The 19,031-nt window shown below is 37.1% G+C and overlaps 1 protein-coding gene and 1 long non-coding RNA gene across 7 annotated transcripts in view; one reads left to right on the plus strand and one right to left on the minus strand.

Annotated features, from left to right (window-relative positions):
- Window positions 1–2,344: 2,344 nt before the first annotated feature.
- On the minus strand, window positions 2,345–13,193 carry LOC309636723. The gene is made up of 2 exons (XR_014250177.1): window positions 13,062–13,193; window positions 2,345–2,652 (listed from the first exon to the last, which is right to left on the minus strand). It is a non-coding gene; the product is annotated as an uncharacterized lncRNA (long non-coding RNA).
- TRPC6 (transient receptor potential cation channel subfamily C member 6) overlaps window positions 13,153–19,031 on the plus strand; it is a 124,749-nt gene continuing 118,870 nt past the window's right edge. For 4 of the 6 annotated variants that reach the window (XR_014250097.1, XM_082409899.1, XM_082409900.1 and 1 more), the window contains exon 1: window positions 13,175–13,754. Coding sequence is in view for 3 of the 6 variants with exons in the window: in XM_082409899.1 (XP_082266025.1) it covers window positions 13,585–13,754 (170 nt within the window). In the remaining 3 variants the exon portion in view is untranslated. Of the gene's footprint in view, window positions 13,755–13,779; window positions 13,945–19,031 lie in introns of those variants that run through there. The other 2 variants (XR_014250096.1, XM_082409901.1) reach the window with 2 other exon arrangements.

The raw sequence follows: 19,031 nt of genomic DNA on the forward strand, positions 1-19,031 counted from the left end.
TATAGAGTTTATTTGAGTGAAGATACTTTCTTCATTTCTTCCTTGCACACTGTGATCGTTATTCATTAATGTTTCATCCATGCTTAGGTTTCTTACTCATTATATCTTTCAAGTTCTTCCTTGAAATTTTCTTCAATTTATCTAAAATATGTCTATCCTCTCTATTTCTTCATATGGCTTTTTATGAACATCAGTTTGTGATTCTTTCAGTGTGTAGAATAGCTATAAAGACTAATGGCAAGTGTGTACTTTCCATAGTTAAGTACTTTCTGGTTATGCACTCTCTTAACTATGTTTTAAGTTAACTATTCCATCTTTCAGCAACTTCTAAGTCTTGCCTCACTTCATCACCCTTGTCCCCAACAAGTGTCAGGTTCTGGGGTGCATTATATTTTGCTAAATTAATAAAGGGTAAAGTGGTTGAATTGGTAAGACCCAAGGCATATTTTTAATGTGGCAAATAATCCTTGAGTACTAATTACATGCCAGGCATTGTCCTCTGGGCACTAAGAATTCATCAGTAAAGTAGAAAAAGTCCCTGTACTCAAGGATCTCATAGTCCAGTCAGGGAGACAGCCAATGAACAAATTAGCATTAGCTATAAAGAAAACTGGGAAAACAGGATAGAGAGTGATGTCCTGAATTTCTTTTTCATTGGATACACATTTTTAACTTTGATATTCAGGGAGGGCTTCTCTGATGAGGTAACAATTAAGCAGAGACACGAATGAAGGCAAGGAGTCAGCTGTGTAGGTATCTACAAGGAGGAGCATTTCAGATGGAGGGAACAGGATGGTCAAAGGCTGGAAGGCAGAAGTGCTCTTGGCATGTTTGAAGAAGAGCCAAGAAAGGAAGTGGAAATGAAGAACCACATTGGCCATTCTCTGAAGTGATCATATCTGCTAATACCTCCTTGCCAAAGCAAGTAATACAGCCAACCACAGAATCAAAGGATGAGAAAATTGACTCTGTCTCTTTAGCAGGAGAAATTACAAAGGTACGTGGCAAAGGGCATAGACAGAAAAATGGATGAAAAATTGACATTATCTTAGGTAATCTTTGCTCACACACCTAATTATTCACTTAGAGTAAAAAAAAAACAGGAATTAAGAGATGAATGATCTTTTGAGTGTTTTCCTTTAAATTACTAATGCACCAAATAGCTTGTTTGATTTTTTAATATTAAATCCTCCTTACATTCTTAGGATAAGGTCAATTTGTTCATCATGTACATGATATTTATGTATTTATGTTTTTGGTTTGCTTATACGTGTTTAGGCTTCTGGATGGACTTCTGGAGATACATGAATGCATAATAAGTGAGATTGGCCTGTAATTTTCTTTCTTACATGGCCTAGTTTGTTTTGATATTAAGACTATGTTGGTCCTATGAAAGTAATTGGAAAGTACCCTTTTTTACTATTCTGTGTATAAGTTGGTTTCAGACTGGACTCATTGTTTCTTGAAATGTTTGGTAGAATTTTCCTATGAAGTCATTTGGTACTGTTTTCTTTATGGGACACTTTTAAATGCTGGTTCGATTCTTTAATACTATAGGACTAGTAAGAGTTCCTATTTCTTCTTGTGTTAGTTTTGATAAGTTGTATTTTTCAAGGATTTTGTAGCTTTCGTATGGTTATAACTTTGTTAATAATATTTTTTTTCCATTAGTGTCTATAAGAGGTACAGTGATATTCCCTTTTGCAATTCTGGAATTGCTTTTTTTGCCCCTTCTCTCCTTTTCTTGATAAGTCTTGCATTACATTTATCAATTTTATTAATTTTTTTAAAATTGGACTTTTTATTTTATATTTACATTGAATTTTATTCCTTTATTTTCTGATCTCATTTATTTCCTTCTATTTTCTTTGGGATCACTTTGCTTTTGTTTTCATTACACCTTGGGATGGGTGCTTCAATCATTAATTTTTCACCACTCTCCTTTTGTAATATATGAATTTAAAGCTGAATTCTCCTCTAAATGCTGCCTTAGCTTCATCTCTTAAACTATGAAATGTATTTGTGTTAGCAAGATAGGATGGGCTATTAATCCAAAAATCAGTGTCTCAGCATAGTAAAGATTTATTTTTCACTCATGTATGAGTCTAATGTGGGTCAAGTAGATCTCATGGGCCAGTCTTCAGGTGGTCACTGAAACACCCAGGCTCCTTCCGTCTTAACATATGCCAACCAAAACTCCTGTTCTGAGAGAGTCACTATGGAAGAGAATTTAAGAGTAAGAGGGATTTATGGCTAGGTATTGAAGTGTCATACATAATTCCCACCTCTGTTCCATTGGTTAGTGTTCTAGTTACTGAAGCTGCATAACAAACTACCCCAAAACTTAGTAGCATGAAATCACCATTTTATTACATTTACAGATTCTGTGGGTCAGGTATTCCCACAGGGTACATCAGGAATAGCTTGTCTCTGTTCCACAAAGTCTGGGGCCTCAGTTGGTAAAACTTGATGGCTGGGAGTCACTTCAAGGCTCAGGACTGAAATCATGGCTGTCTCCATGCATATGTCTGGCTGTTGGTGCTGGTTGTCAGCTGGGACTTTCAGCCAGAATACCTGCCTCTAGCCTTTCCACGTGGTCTGTGTTCTTCACAGCATGAAGGTCTCAAGGTATTTGGACTTCCAGTAGGGTCACTGCAAAGGCAAGTGACCCAGGAGAGTTAAGTGGAAACAGAAAGGCCTTTTCTTACTTTGCCTTGGAAGTTACTCATCATTGTTTTTGCTGCAGTCTAATGGTTATAAGTGAGTCATTAAAGTTGATCGCAATTCAAGGGGAGGGGGCATAGGCCCCATATATCAATTGGAATAGTGTCAATTAATGTACAGAAATGTTTAGAACCCCCTCATAGTCAGTTACATGGCCCTTAAGTGCAGAAGAATCTGATAAGTGTTACTTTCTTACATGCTCAGAAAGAGGAAAATGAAACAGAGTTTGGTGAATATATCACAAGTAGATGCAGCAGGATATTTTATCATTTATTAAAAAACCATTATGAGCTACTCTTTGACTGATATTTTAATATTTCAGGTATGTTTATAAAGGGTATGTTCTACACTCTGTGCAGGGGTTAGCAGTTTTTTTCTCTGAAGAGCCAAATAGTAAATATTTTAGGCTCTGTGGGCCACATATGGTCTTTGTAACAAATTTTTCTTTATTTTTTCACAATTCTTTTAAAATGTAAAAACCATTTTTAGCTCACATTTCATTCAAAAACAGGTCACAGGCAGAATTTGGCCCAGTTTGCTGGCTCCTGCTCCAGTTCATTGCTCTATATATGACTATTAGGTCAAGTTTGCCAATTGTGTTCAACTCATATCTTTCAATAAAGAAAGATTTCCCATGTGAAACATGAGAAGAGGCATGTTAAAATCTCTGAGATTGTGGATTTATTTCTATTTGTAGGTCTATTAGTTTTTGCTTTATACATTTTGAGGCTTTATAGTTGAGAATTGTTATATAAGCAATTTCTGCTTAACATCAGTAATATGCCCATGGAAAAATGACGTTATATGCAAAAACACGAATGGGAGCCAATTTATCATTATTTTAATGGAAAAAAACTATAACGCATCTATGTCAATGGCAAACGCTCAACCAATTTCCTAAAATGTTACTAAAACACAGTAAAAAACTTATTTGTAACTATCTATATGGCTATAAACTAACATGTTAGGCTACAAAATGTTCAAAACACCACGTCCTAATCACCAAAAAACTAATTTATTTGTTAACCAATATCTGCTTTGTATGAAGTAAGTCTCTTTTAGCATCAATAATACCTGAGATAAACATTCCCTTTGTTGACACTCTGAATGCTTTTCAAAACATCTACTTTTATAGCACAAAAATAATGTTACAGATCAATATCTCTTGTGAATATTGGTGTAAAAATCCTAAATAAAATATTAGCAAGCAAAATTCTGCACCATATTTAGAACATAATATATAATGATCAAGTGGAATTTATTCTGGTACTGCAAGAATGGTTCAGTATTAAGATATCCATTAATATAATGGAACACATTAATACATCTCAGGATAAAAGTCATATGATTATTTCCATAGTTACTTGGAAAGCCTCTTAAAAAAATGCAAAAACTCAAGAAAATAGAAATTAATGGACATTTCCTTAGCATGTGCACGTGCGCACACACAAGCATACATTTGTATGTATTTGTATTTAATCTACATTACTACTGACAATGTACTCGTGGTGTTAACCAATGTAATTAGATAACAGGAAACAACTAGAGTAATAGAAATTTGAAAAAAATAGAAAATCTATCTCTAGTTCAAATGATATGATGGTATTCCTAGAAAACTAAAGAATCAGTGATAAACTGAAACAATAAAATAATTCAGTAAAGTATCAGGATATAAAATTAAACTAGAAATCAGTGGACTTCATGTAAGCAAAAATAACTGTTTAAATAATGTAATGGAGATAAACCATATTCAAAATAGGTTGATAAAATTTTAAAATGGGATTGTGTTTAGAAAGAAATGTGTAAAAATTATATGAAGAAAACTTTAAAATGATTTTACAAGACACGAAAATAGATACGAGCAAATAAAGTCATCCCTTGTATTTGAATATAACTTAGAGTCATAAAGATGTCAGTTTTGCTTAAATTAATTTATAATTGTAATGTGATCCCAATAAAAATACCAACAAATATTTTTTTCTGGAGTCAGAAAAGTTGATACCAAAGTTCATATGGAAAATTAAGCATACCAGAATAGCTAGGAAAACACAGAAAAGAAAAGCTAAGAGAACGGACTAGTCTTACGATATATTAAAATATACTATAAATCCTCTGTAGTTAAAACAGTTTGGAACTTGCATATGAATAAACAAACATTAATGGAATGGAATAGCAAGTCTGGAAATAGACCCAAGTACACATGAAAATTTAATATATGATAAAGATGGTATCTAAAATCATTGGGACATGAGTGAAGTTTTTACTAAATGGTGTTGGGATAAGCGGATAGCCATGTGGAAGAATATAAAAGTAAATCCATATATCATACCATACACGACAATAAACTCCAAAATGGACCAGATATTTAGGTATAAAAATAAAGTCATTCAGGTACTAGAAAGGGTAACTTCCTCTACACCCATACAATCTAACTGTGACTCAAATCCCAGATTTGATAAGATTTAAAGAAGTTGTACCACTGTCTTCTGGCCCTCTAGGGAGAAATCACTGTTTAACTGAACTGTTGTTTCCCTGTGTATAACATATCATTTTCCACTGGCTTGTTTCAAGATTGTCTCCTCATCTTTGGTTTTCAGCAGTTAAGCTATGATGTGCCTACTTCTATACTGCAAATTAAATTCCTATCAGACTCAAACCTCCCATATGTAACAACTATTAACTCTGGATAAAATACAAAAATATACAAAGGCACTTAAGAGTGAATGAATAACTCAGGATTTTTTGAGGAGAGTGAAAACTTGAAAGAAGAGTATCACACACAGCAAGTTTTCCCCTTGTACAGCTTTTATCTGAGAACAGGCCAAAACAGCCACCAAGTAGGGTGGGTAAACCTCCAAGACTGTAGAACAGAGAACAGAATTCAGGGCAATCTCAGCTGCTGGGAAGTCAGGGGAGAGCCCTGAAGTAGAGAGCCAGTGTGGGGTAATTTTCAAATTATGTGAGTGGACTCTAGCCAAGTCTTTGGCTGGCCCTTGAACTATGCATACACGGAGCAGACTCAAAGCAACAACCACATATAAAAGAATTGAACTGAGATTTGAGTTGCCACCCAGGAGAAATTGTTTGCAATTTAATTTTGATCAAATAAATTGCTTTCAAAACAAAAATATCAGACTTTTTCCAGAGTCTCCAAAACATAATATTCACTCTTTCCGGGATACAATCAAAATTGATTAACAAATAATGAACCAGGAAAATGTGACTCATTTTTAAGGGAAAAGATAATGAATAGAGATGATGCAGATGCTGGAATTAGTAGGCAAGGATTTAAAAGGAGCTGCTGTAAGTGTGTGCAGTGAAGCAAAAAGAAATATTGATGGAAATACAATAGAATAACAAAATATCTGAAGTTTTAAAATCTTTGGATGGTTTTAATAGCAGAATTGACATGACAGAGGAAAAGAGCAGAGAACTTAAAGATAGACCAATAGAATATATCTTATCTGAAGAAGAATAAGAAAAAGATTGAAAGAAAATAAACTTCAGGGATCTGTGGGACAATATTGAGTGGGACATACATGTATTTGGAGTCACAGGAGAGGAGAGGATGGGACAGAAAAAAGTATTTAAACATATAATTGCCTAAATTTTATCAAAGTTTAGTGAGGCATAGTTTTTTAGATTCAAGAAACTCTGCATTTGCTTTTGATCCTGCTTCTAGGAATTTACCATAAAAATGTACCTACAACAATATGAAAATACTTATGTATAGTTATTCATTATAGCATCATTAATAATTAAAAATATCAGATACAGTCTTAATATCAATACATTGCATATTATTTGAACAAATTATGAATAACTTTCACCAAGTGATAGCCAATTTTTCTTAAAGGGCCAGATAGTAATTTTTGGCTCATACTGTCTCTGTTTCAACTACTTACCTCTGTGGTTGTAGAAGTCATAAACGGTCTGTAAGCAAATGTGCATGGCTGTGTGTCAATAAAACTTCATTTACAAAAACAGATAGATGGTAGGATCAGATTTTGCCAGTGGGTCACAGTTTGTCAACCCCTGATTTACATAATGGAGTACTATGTGCCTATTTAAAAAAAAAAAAACTGACTCTCTATAAACACATGGAGTAAGTTTAAAGAGGCCAAATAAAAAGGGCCTAATCAAGGGCCATTCGAGTATTAAAATAAATAATGACAATAATGGATTATAACACTTTTAATAAAATATATACCCATGAGTTTATGGAAAATGAATGAACGAATGGTAAGGAAAGAAAACGTCTTTCTTACAGTAGAATGTCAACAAATGAATATGGAAGGAATGATGGTATTAGAGATATCACTATTTTATAACCATCATAGTAATAATTAATTCAGACAAGAATCATCAATGGATGCTAAAACTAGTGGGTATAAAATTTGGTAAGGAACAAGGTATTTATTTTCATAGACCCAATGTTATCACCCTATAAATTACTTATTAATCACAAAGGGAAAATAATAACTTCACAGTAGAAACCAGGAGAATACCGTCTTAACCAAGTGATCGAGGTTAACATCACCAATAATGGACAAAATGATATCATATGCTTCCTGATGTGCTGCACCGAGGAGAGCATAATATCACTTTTGTGGTATTCCTACCCATCAATCTAATGATGAAGAAGTGTCAGATAAACTGAAATTGGGGGGCATTTCACAAAATAACTGACCTGTACTTTCAAAATACCAACTTCAGGGTGAAGACAAGCTGAGAAACTGTTCCAGATGAAAGGAGACCAAAGAGACATGGCATGTGAATGCAATGCATGAACCTGGACTGGGCCCTGGACCAAAAAAAGAAAACTGCCAAAAAGGACAACCTTGGAACAATTTGCAAAATCAGATTAAGTTCTGGAGATTATATAAGAGAATTGTATAATGTTAAATTGATAGCTGTACCTGAATATCCTTGTTCTTAGAAAATTCACATTGAGGTATTTCGGGGTAGAAGGGAATGAGGTCTTCAGCTTACTATCCAATAGGTTAGAAAAAATGTTATCTGTGTATAGAGATGATGATGTACCAAGTATGGAATATAAATAAAAATATAACAATTAGTGAATTTGGATGAAGGGTATATGTCAGTTCCTTCTACTTTCTATAAACTTTTCTGTAAGTTTTTACTTGAAATTATTTCAAAATGAAAATTTTAAAAGAAAGAAGTAACATATCAAGCTACCATCTTGCCACAGCAGGAGGTTCTCAATAAAACTTCCTACTTCTACGTATTTGTGATTTTCGATGTTCCACCCTATTGTATTTGAAATGTAAATCAATGAAACACACATAATTTTGTTAAAACTGTTGTTTTTAGTTTGAGTATGTAAATATTAATTTATCACTTAGAAATAGTGTCCAAAAATGTACTGAGAACTAGGTACTTTCTATAAAGTTTGGGTATTGAAGGAAATTGGAAAATTATTAATAGGGGGGTGCTTTGTGTGGTATGACCGTATTTTCTAACAAATTAAATATTTTGTCACTATGAAGTTCGAAAACTCGGGAGTTTCTCCAGTGAAATCTGAAACTGGCCCCCCATACACAGAAGGCAAGGAGAGACTGAAGAAAGAGCAGACCACTCCAGATTCGTCGGTGGCAGGATTAATAACCAAGGCTTGTCTTGGGCAGCTGCAAGAGATGAGTAGATCTCTGCTTCCACCTGCCGGAATCTTAAAAGTTTATATATAGATCTTAACTGGGCCCAGTCATGTATACAGTCCAGATGATCTCAACAACACATGGTCTCTCAAGGCTGTGTCCTTGAAACGGGTCCCACTATGGGTATTTCCATACATTGCAAGGACAGGGGAGGGTGTAGGAGTCTCCGATTGCTCAGGTCCAGCTTGAGGGTCAACTGGGAGTCATGTCCTCTTGATGACCTCCTCTAACATAAGTAACCCTTTTTATTTCAGTCACCAAAATTATAATTAGAAGTGGGGTGATTCTGTAAACAAAACAAGACAAACAAACAAACAAACTAAACTAAAATATGTGGCATTTCCTCAGATGCCAGGTGATGACAGACAAGGAATCTGTTATCAAATGCAGGCAAGAGGGTAGTTCAAGAGTAACTGGTGTCATGTGGTAGGAAAAAATGGCAAAACCTGTCACCTTCAATTACTTGGAAGACAGACAATGTACCTAATGAGGTTTTAATTGTAAAGAAGAATTGAAAAAACCTAATGTTCATAGCAAATGTTGGTTGCTGTTGGCTGCATTTGGCAATTTAATATAAGAAAGAGGTGATCTCTAAATAGTATTGGAAAGTTTGCAAGCAAAACTGAAAGAGAATAGAGTCCTGAAATGCAGAGACCTGTAAGGTTGAAGAGGCTGTTGGTTTTCATCCCCAGACAGTAAACTATAAAACTGTGAAATTATTTGAGCCCCAAAGGCCTATAAATCTCAGTCTTAACATCAAGGATCAAATCCTTGATGCTTGATCCTTGGTTATTGCTAGTAGATAGGAAAAACTACTGAAGTTTCTATGCTTGCATTTATAATACAACAATGTTCCAAACACATTTCTTACTCTACAGTTCTAATAATTTTCAGCTAAAAGTCTTGAAATTTTTACAGTAGGCAATTATATCATCTGTAAATTAATAGCTTTATGTTCTTTTTCAAACTTTTCCCTCTTATTTATCATGTTTTATTTAGCTTATTATAGAAGTTCTTAGCTAATAATTATTAATAATGATTGTAACATCTTTATCTTATTCCTTACATTGATGAAAGCATCTCTGGTATTTCTCCATGTTGGTTTTATCTGAAATAGATCATCACCATGTTAAAGACATGCCTTTTTACTAAGCTTTTTTGAAAAAAATAATAAATCAGGAAAAGATATTGTGTTTTATCAATTGTGCATTTTGGATCCACTGAGATGATAATAAGTTTTTGAATTTCAGCCTTTTTCTTAAAGGATCTTAGAGGTCATTTAATTTGCCACAAATACATTCATTTATTTTATAGCATATGTAAAAAACTGAGGTCTATGCTGCATTTGAATGTGTTGAGTGATAGGAAACTAACTACTTATAAAGTAACTCCCTCCATTTTTGATATGTCTCCATCTACTAGGCCTGGGTGACACTGTTCCATAGATCAGCAGTCTTCTCAACAGTCTTCTGACTACTTACAAGTCATTCCTCCATCACTCAGTCCATATTTTTCAATCTTGCTGACAAATATATTATACGATGACCTTGGCCAATAGTTTACTGAAAGCATTCTAATAACTCTATTAAAAGAGAGATTAATTTAGTTGAACATGACTTGTTCTCAGACCATGGTAATCACAAGTGCTTAAAAAATACCCATACGATAATGTTAGAATTTTGGATAGTTATGTTAAGCTCAAATCAAAGAAAATATTAAAGTCGGTTGCTACTTTAATTTTACTGTTTCTAATATTTAACACAGTAAAATTTTAATATCTGCAGTAGAGGTTTAAATGTAATTATTACAACCCCTTTACTTTAAAAATTAAGCAATTGAGGTTCAAAGATGTGATATCACCTGCAACTATTTCACTCAGTCCAGAATTTACAGAGGTCCTTTATTTATAGAAGATCAAGCCTTCTGAAGCTTCTAGAGTGCTTTTGTTTTTTTCCCTGTGGATTCTACATGCATTAGAAGTCAGGGCTCTGGGTCTCCATGCTTTGAATTATCCGCACAAATTTCTGACTAAACTATTGTTTGTAGCTGTTGGCCAGCTAACCCCAAATTGCATTTCCCAGAAAAGCTGTTGTGTCAGTGGCTTCCCATCAACAATAGCACCTCATAAACCGCAGCTGCCCAAAGTCTTCAATGTAACACCTTCTTTTTGAGTCATTAGGCATCTAATAATGTTTTCTCAACCTTTTGTCCCTGATGCCAGTAGCAATATCATTTTCTTTCCCTTTGGGCTCTTAGCCTGAGACCTTCTAGAGGGCAACTCTTTTTCTTGACTTTTCAAAATACTGTGTTATATCAAAATCAATCAATCAAACAAACTGCAGGTATGTATAATGAGGTAAAAGTCATCTCTTAATGGCATCCCTCCCTTTCCACATAGAGACACACAGTCTACCTTCATCTCCAGATCTTGGACCTACAACTTGGTGTTCTTTTTTTTTTTTTTTTTTAATACCATAAACATACTACATAAACATACATAAAATTGCATAGCAATTTTTTTAGCTCATGAAAACTATACTTTCTTTACTCATCCAACTATTTTTTAATTTTTAACTTCATTCACCAATTTTCTTCATTACTCCAGATCTACTCAGCAATGCCTCACGTGATTAAAAAATATATTAACTGTCTGGGTTGTCTTTGTTTCACTGTTTTTTTTAAACATAATTGAATAGATAAAACTTCATAGATAAGCATAAAATGCAGAAAATTAGAGATTGAGGAGTACTTAGTAATTATATATCTGCCTACTTATTAGTAAAGGAGGCATAGAGAGATTAGACGTCCTCTCTCAAGTCATACAGCTTCAGTTAGGGGAATGGTTAGAACAAGGCTTTCAGCCTTCCAATCTAATGCTCTTTCCACTTCCTCATATCATTAAACTCTTTCAGAATCCTCTAATCCTTTGTACACCACCTTCTCCCTCCTGGGAAAATGTCCCTAGGATTTATTGGTCCTGTACTAACTATATTTAAGAAACAGAGAAAAGCATGTCTTATCTTGCAAAGTGATAAGTTGATATCACATTATAAGTTTACTGTAATAATTTTTTCAGTGTGAAGGTTGCTACCTGAGAATGAAAAACTTCATTTTTTGAAATGAAACACTTCATGAAACACTTCAACTAACACCACTGGTCTTTTCTAACTTTTCTTTAACTCAAAGAATTTGAAATGTCAAAAACATTTGAATATTACCTTCCCCACTAAATTATTTACTATACTTGATGTTCCCAAACAGATTACTTTGGCACTATTTAAATTAAACATTTATTAACTAACTCATTCAAGCATCAAACCTACTGAGTTCTTACAGATGGCAACTGCCACAGACAAATTTCACTATGCATAATTATTAGGCGAAAGTAAGAATTTTAAACCATGGCTCCACATGATGGGAAATCAAAGAAGGAGATTCTTAAATCAGGAATAATGTACTTCACAATGATGGTGATTAGTTTTTCAGGGTAAATGTTCTTTTAGTGGCCAAGACTGTTTTCTTATTTTTTCTGTACTGCATTCATCCATCTGTTCATTCACTCATTCCACATACCAGTGACAAATACAGACCCAGGCCCTCAGAATACAACAGTTCCTGTCCTCTCTGAGCTTTAGTTCTTAGTGTACTGGCAAAGTCAAAACCACTAAATTTGTGACCTCTTTTCTCCTCCATCAAGTTCACTGCTTTCACACTTCCAACATCCATTTTATCGTCCACCTATTTATGGGAAGCAAAAGTACCTTCTTTGTCAACAGAATTTCAGACTGTCTGGCTTTCTTCAATCCTATTGCAACCAGTTTCTGATCTTTTCATGTCTGGCTCCTTGCCCTGTCCATCTCCACTTAACTAGCACCTGCCTGGAAAGGTCTCTTTTAACCTCCTAATAATCTTAAGTAGTCAGTCTCCAGTTACTATCACATCAACCTGTCTTATTTTTATTGTAGCCTTTTTCTCTGATACTTTCTCATTTGCTCATTTAATCTCTGTCTCCTTCTCTTCCAGGAAGGCAGACAGGCACCTTATCTGGCTAGTTTGCCTCTGAATCCTAAAATGGTTCTTGGCACACAATTGGGATCAATTAAATATTTGTTGAACGAATGGATTCCTAAATGACAACTACTCGAACTACTACAGATAGTGATTCATCCTTGTTGAGTTTCTTTTACTTTGCACATGTATGAAGATTAAATCTGAATTTAAAACTAAGTCTTAAAATTAAAAACAGTTCGGAAATGTGGGAAACATCTGGCAGAGAGATAATTCTGGCATTTGCAATGATGGAAGGAAAGTTTTTCTCTGAAGTAAGCAGGTTGTTGGTCTCTATTGGTATCATCAGAAAATGCCTGTTTTTGTTGATTTGCTCAGGAACTGGGAACATTTGGCATTGGGAACACAGAATGTTGTTCATTTTAAAGTGAAGAGTTATAACTTCGGGGGTTGGGAGTGGGAGAGAAAATGTCCTAAGAAATGAAGGCAGACAGGAGAAAGGAGAGGCTCCTGTCTCTTTTAAAAAAGAGTTCTTTGAGTCTTACTTAAGAGAAGCTTCCTAGAAAGTTCTTAATTTGTATGGTTTCTATATAAGCAAACTCTTAGGCCTCCCCCCCTCCCCCAAAAAAGTGCATGTGTGGCTCCACCTACTTTAGGTTCATCTTGGCCCTGAAAGTTGTGGCTACACGACAGGCTTTGGCTGCTTTCTGGAACGTCGTTCCGATCCCTTTAAAGGTGGAATCATGACGGAGGATGCGGGGGAAGAAGGCGGGAGCCGAGGGCTGGAGAGTCTCGGTTGACATAGTAACTCTTCAGCTCTGTCTCCCTTGCTCTCAGCTCTCAGGTTCCGCTGCCACCCGCCGCCCCGCCTGCGCTCGCTCGGCCCGGGAGCCCCGGCCGCCTCCTCGAGGGGTCCCCTGGCCGGACGCACCCCAGACAAGGTCCCCTTTGCGACCCGCTGCGTGGTGACTTCTCCCAGGGCCAGCGGGTGAGCCGCTCGCGGAGCTCAGCTCGCAGGGCGTCTGCGCTCCTCGCCTCACCCTCGCCCCCTGGGCACCAGTCTGCCGCGGGCCAGTCCGGCAGGTGACGCGGACCCCTCCGCCCTGGGTCCCCGCTGGAACTGCCGAGGCGCCTCCCCCAGGAGCTGGATCCCGGCCAGTCGGGCGTTCCCGCCATGAACCAGAGCTCAGCATTCGGGCCCGGGAGGGGAGGCTCTCCCGGGGTGGCTACCCCGGCCCGCGCGCGGCGCAACGAGAGCCAAGACTATCTGCTCATGGACTCGGAGCTGGGAGACGACGGCTGTCCGCAGCCTCCCCTGCCTCCCTACGGCTACTACCCTTGCTTGTGAGTGCGGGCGCTGCGGGCAGGCCGGGGGTGCTGCAGGCGGGAAGTGTGCGCTCGCCGGAGAAGACTCGGGGCTCCGCGCGCGTCTCCGGACGCGTCTGCCTTCCCAGGGCCGCGCGAGCCGGGCTGAGACCCGAGTGAGAGGAGGGCGCGCGCGGATCTAAGGTTTGCTCCGGGCGAGCACGCACGGGTAGGTTTTTCCCGAGAGAGTGGGACCGTGGGGTACCGACGCCAATACAGGTGATAGGTGTCTGTCGGCTTCTTTAGTCCCAAGTAATCGGGCGCTCTCAAAGAGACCCTGTGTCACTGCGCCAAAGGCATGGTCTGGGCGGGGGACTGATTCAAATTTGCGTCCCCTGAGACTCTTAGCAACTGTGGGAGGGACGACCAGAACTCTCGGTCCTGGGCGCAGCTCGGCGCTCCTGCCGGGGGAACTCGAGAACCCGCGCGCCCGCCCTCTGCACGCTCCCCGCCGTAGCCCTTCAGGTGGCGCGCACAGGTCCTCGGCTACCAGACGGCCGCAAAGTTCGAAGGTGCGCGTGGGAGGGGGTGCACTTACCCCAGGCATCCTCTCCCCAGCCTCCGGTTCGCCGGGTTAAGTAGGAGAAATAGAACCTCTAGGCCTTCCCACCCATAGCGCGAAGCTTTTACCAAGGGCGTCCGGGGGAGGCGAGCCTGTTACAGGTGCGGGCCGGAAATTGATAATTGTAGAAGCCAAAGAAGATCGTCTGCTGTGGACCCTGAGTGACTACGAGATTTTATTTAAGAATCTGGAGTTTCTTTTTTGGCGGGGGATGGGTGGCACGGGCAAGCAGAGGACGGAATGAGGAAGTCTCCCCTCCCCCACACGCCTGGGACCACAAGTGCAGCTGGCAGATAGCGTGTCTGCCTCTTTGCTCCTTTAGTTGATTGGGCAGTCTGGTTTCTTGACATGTCACATCCATCCGCATGCGGTTTCCCGAGGAAAGCAGTTCTCAGTAGCAGTTCTGTAAGCAGCTGTAGAGGGGTGTGTGTGTGTGTGTGTGTGTGTGTGTGTGTGTGTCTCACTCTCGGGGAATGGGGGGCAGGATGGATGGGTGCACCTTCAGATCATTGGTCAGGGCTGCCCAGAGTCAAGGCCTGCTGTAGATCCCTTTCCCAGTAAGAAGTGAGCCCTGGGAAATGGTGCATCTAATTTTTCCCCTAGATAAAAGAAAAAAAAAATTGGAACTGGTTCCATTCATCTACGTGCTGTATGGTTTGAAAGCATTTACTGTTACTTATTTTTTTCTTTAAAAAAATTAAGATATAGTTCACATTTCATAAAATACATCCATTTAAGTTGTACAGTTCAGTGGTGTTTAGTATATGCACAGAGTTGGGGAAACCATCACCACTATGTTATTCCAGGACATCACCCTCAAAAGAAATCTTGTACTTGACGTTAAATTAGAAAATATTTCTGTGTCTTTTACTACAGAACTTCTCAAATTTTAATGGCATATGAATTACTTATGGAGCTTGTTAAAGTGCAGATTCTGATTCAGTAGGGTCTAGATGCAGCCCAAATTTCTGCCTTTCTAACAATCTCTGAGAAGATGTAGAGGCTGCTGGTCTGTGGAGCACACTTTGAGTAGCAAGGAGATATATGCCAAGAAAAAATAAAAATAAATAAATCAGTTCTGGATATTCTGAATGCAGCTACTTTCAAATTTGCTTTGAGGGTATGTTTAAAACATAGATGGACTTTTTCATTGACTTAGACTTAAGATCTACCCTTAAGCCTGAGGGTTATGTTTGTTAATGTTACCTGTGGGTAAGTTAAGCAACTTATAAAAGCGATATTGCTTTTTAAAAATTAGACTGTTCCATAGACAAAATCTTTTTTTTCTCTTTATCACCTAATCATTCTACAGTCACTTGTTACTGTGTGGGGAAAATAATTTGACTTTAAACACTTGTGGCTATATGTTAGTAGTGAGAGAGACTAAATAAAACAATAATTGCAAGTTGTCCTGAAAAGTTTCCCCAATGCTTTCTTCAAATGTGGTTTACTGCCTTATTGATTTATCTAGTTTTCACATCATCTACTATTTAGAGAATAAATATTTTTCTCCCTTCGTTCAGGAATCCTAGATCACTCTTAATGGATAGGCCTTGGCAGTAGAGAGATGAACAGAAATATTTTAATGTGCTTCAATTCTTAATGAGCACCCCCTGTCATGTCAGAGGTATGATAGTAAATTTAAGAGTGAGCCATGTTTCCAAGTAAGACTTTGGTCTTGTCCAAATCTATTATTTCCAAAAGGTTCTTAGTTACTTTTCATCACTATTTACTCTGGCAAGGTTTTTATTTTTTCCAGTTGAATAATCAAGTAACTGAAACATTTTAACCAATAAACAATAGTACTTCACACCTGTGATGTATGAGAAAGAATGAAAGAAAATTATTTCCCTCTGGTAGAGAGTACAAATAAGAGCTTCTATATGCTTTTGACTTGTAATTTAAACAATTGCTTGTATATTTTCCTAGAGTGAGAAGCATTATATTTGTGAAAGTGGCAATCACTAGTATACTTTAGATATGGGTACTGCCATTATCTCAAATCACTGAGATTTTTTCCCTTGTAAGATAACAGATTTTTGCAAATTGTCAATTCTGTGGGATAAGTTCTATGACTCTTGCTAAAATATTGTGTCATAGTTCACTTATGTAGAATGATTTTTACATATATTTATGAGGCTTTTACTACTGAAAATTGTGGCAAATTATCTTGTTTGAGAGCAATTACATATTCTCAGAACTTAAGTGTAAGAAGTAACATTTTGAAGTGGTGCTTAGAAGAAAAAGATTCAAATTCTCCCTTTTTTCAACTTCTAATTGGAAATCAATTAATACAATCTAGTTTGATCAGTTTGTAATGATGGTTAGCAAGAAATGTCCATATCCTAGGAGGATCCCAGGAGTTATATCAGAGAGTTCCTTCATTTAGAACTTAAAAATGTCTCTAGTCCATCCCTTCTGAACATGGAGAAGAATTCTGGACATAAAAAATGTTAAAAAAAATGTTAAGTGTTTCTAAATTCTCAACATCTGAAACAGTCCAACTGAAATTTCTGCTTGGAAAAGACTAATTATGAATAATGAAACAAACTGTAAACTAAAGCTCTGGCAAAACAATAGACTGAGATATTCTAAAAAAAATTACGGTTACAAACACCTAGCAGTACTGGATAAAATAATCTAAATGATTTTAACGTGGTACCCAATTTTGCAAAAAATAAAAGGGATTACCATTTGCTAAAAGCAAATAAGTTAAAAGCCAGAGTATATCCTGTGAACCGATGCTGTGGTTGCCCCAGTGATGATGAATCTGGGTGAGCAGGAGGTTGGAGTCTAATGTCCATGTGAGATGGAGAAAAGCTAAGGCCTTGGTTCCAGATGAGGCAGAGAGTTGGAACTGAGACATCCCTGTCCGCTGCATAAAACCAGGACCCTTATTTTAGTGAAAAGTTAGGCTAGAATAATATGCCATCAGCACAGAGTGAGAACAAGAAACTTTGTTAGTAAGAGGAAAAGGAATCTTCTCCTAAGAATTTCATTCTTTGGGCCTGAACATCGTGTGACTCTATTTTTGCTTTTGTATTTTACACTACCTAACTGACCTAGAAATCTTCAAGTTGAAAAATACTCCTGAGGCTCCTAGAAGAGTAAAACAGAAAACCATTCTGAAAGTATAGTACCAGCTATCTAGACTGCCAAGGATTTTCAAGAAAACAGCAAGCCCTGCTAAAGATATGCTCACTATAATACATGACGAAACACACAAGGAAACAATCAACTAAGAACAAAAGTTAGCAGACAGTACAGTCCATGAGGGAGAGTTAACATGCGACATAACAGCAGTATTGGATCCTTAATAACTTGAGATAATATAGCAACATGAAAGAGAACATATAAAATGAATGTGTATAAAATGTTGACAGTATATAAAGAAGTTAAACTCTAACAAAGAATGACTTATTTTTAAAAAACAGACAAATAGAAAAGCTGTAAGTGAAAAATATAATTTTCAAATAAAAACCCAATGGAAGGGTTAAAAATGCAGATTAGCCATGGTATAATCGATGGTAATACCTAGAATGCAGAGACATAAATAAATGGAAAATATAAACATTACTGAGTTAAGAAACAAGAAGGTAGGAGTTCCAGAAGGAGAAAATATAGAGAATGAGGGAGAGGCAACATTTGAATAGATACTGGGTGATAATTTTCCAGAGGTTATTAACTCTCATGTTTATGAAGTATAAGAATATTAGTGCGATACAGAAAAATAAGCCCATTTAAATGTATTATATTGAAATTAAAGAACACTAAAGATAAGAAATATAAAAATGAACCAAAATATAAGAGATTCAAATGAGTAAGTTTTAAAATTCAAAATAAGAAAATATACTCATAGTGTATTTTGATACCCAGGTTATGCAATGTGTAACTTATAAGAACTATGGTTTTTCTTTTACATGAAGCATTGTTTACTTTCTAGTTATTAGTGTAGTTTTTTATACAAAGTCAGTGCTCCATTGCTGGTAGGATCTCTTTAAACATGGATATGGACAAAAAGGGATTCCAAGGGTCATTAAATCATGGTCTTAGGAGAAACCCAAAGAGATTCTTAATTGTATACTTTAATTCATATTATGAAACAAAAATGACCTTTTAAAAAAATGTTTTAATGGGTCATGGATCTTTTTAAATTTTAATTGACCTCAGGATGGTTTTGGATGAAACCCATCTATGAGCCCTAGGACCCAGACTTTGAACTCTTGATTTAAGAGAGGTGACCTAAGGTCAGAGACCACAGATAAATAGACTCCCCCAACATAGCCTTCTTTTCTCCAGGCAAAATAAAATATGCCTTGAATTCATTTATGTATTAAAAGGGAATGAAAAATTCAGACTGCAGGCTAGAAAATGTTTTCTGACATTAACCGCTGATAGAGTACACGAATCCCTTGAAAAAGTTTAGGACTGAAGTTAGAGTATGGACTCAAGCCTATGAATCACATTACATTTTTTTTTTTATAGAATTTTTTTTAAATTAATTAATTAATTTATTTTTGGCTGTGTTGGGTCTTCGTTTCTGTGCGAGGGCTTTCTCCAGTTGCGGCGAGCGGGGGCCACTCTTCATTGCGGTGCGCGGGCCTCTCACTGTTGCGGCCTCTCTTGTTGCGGAGCACGGGCTCCAGACGCGCAGGCTCAGTAGCTATGGCTCACGGGCTTAGTTGTTCCGTGGC

The sequence above is a fragment of the Balaenoptera physalus genome, assembly GCF_965194825.1.
Source record: "Balaenoptera physalus genome assembly, chromosome: 10".
Taxonomy (NCBI): Eukaryota; Metazoa; Chordata; class Mammalia; order Artiodactyla; family Balaenopteridae; genus Balaenoptera; species Balaenoptera physalus.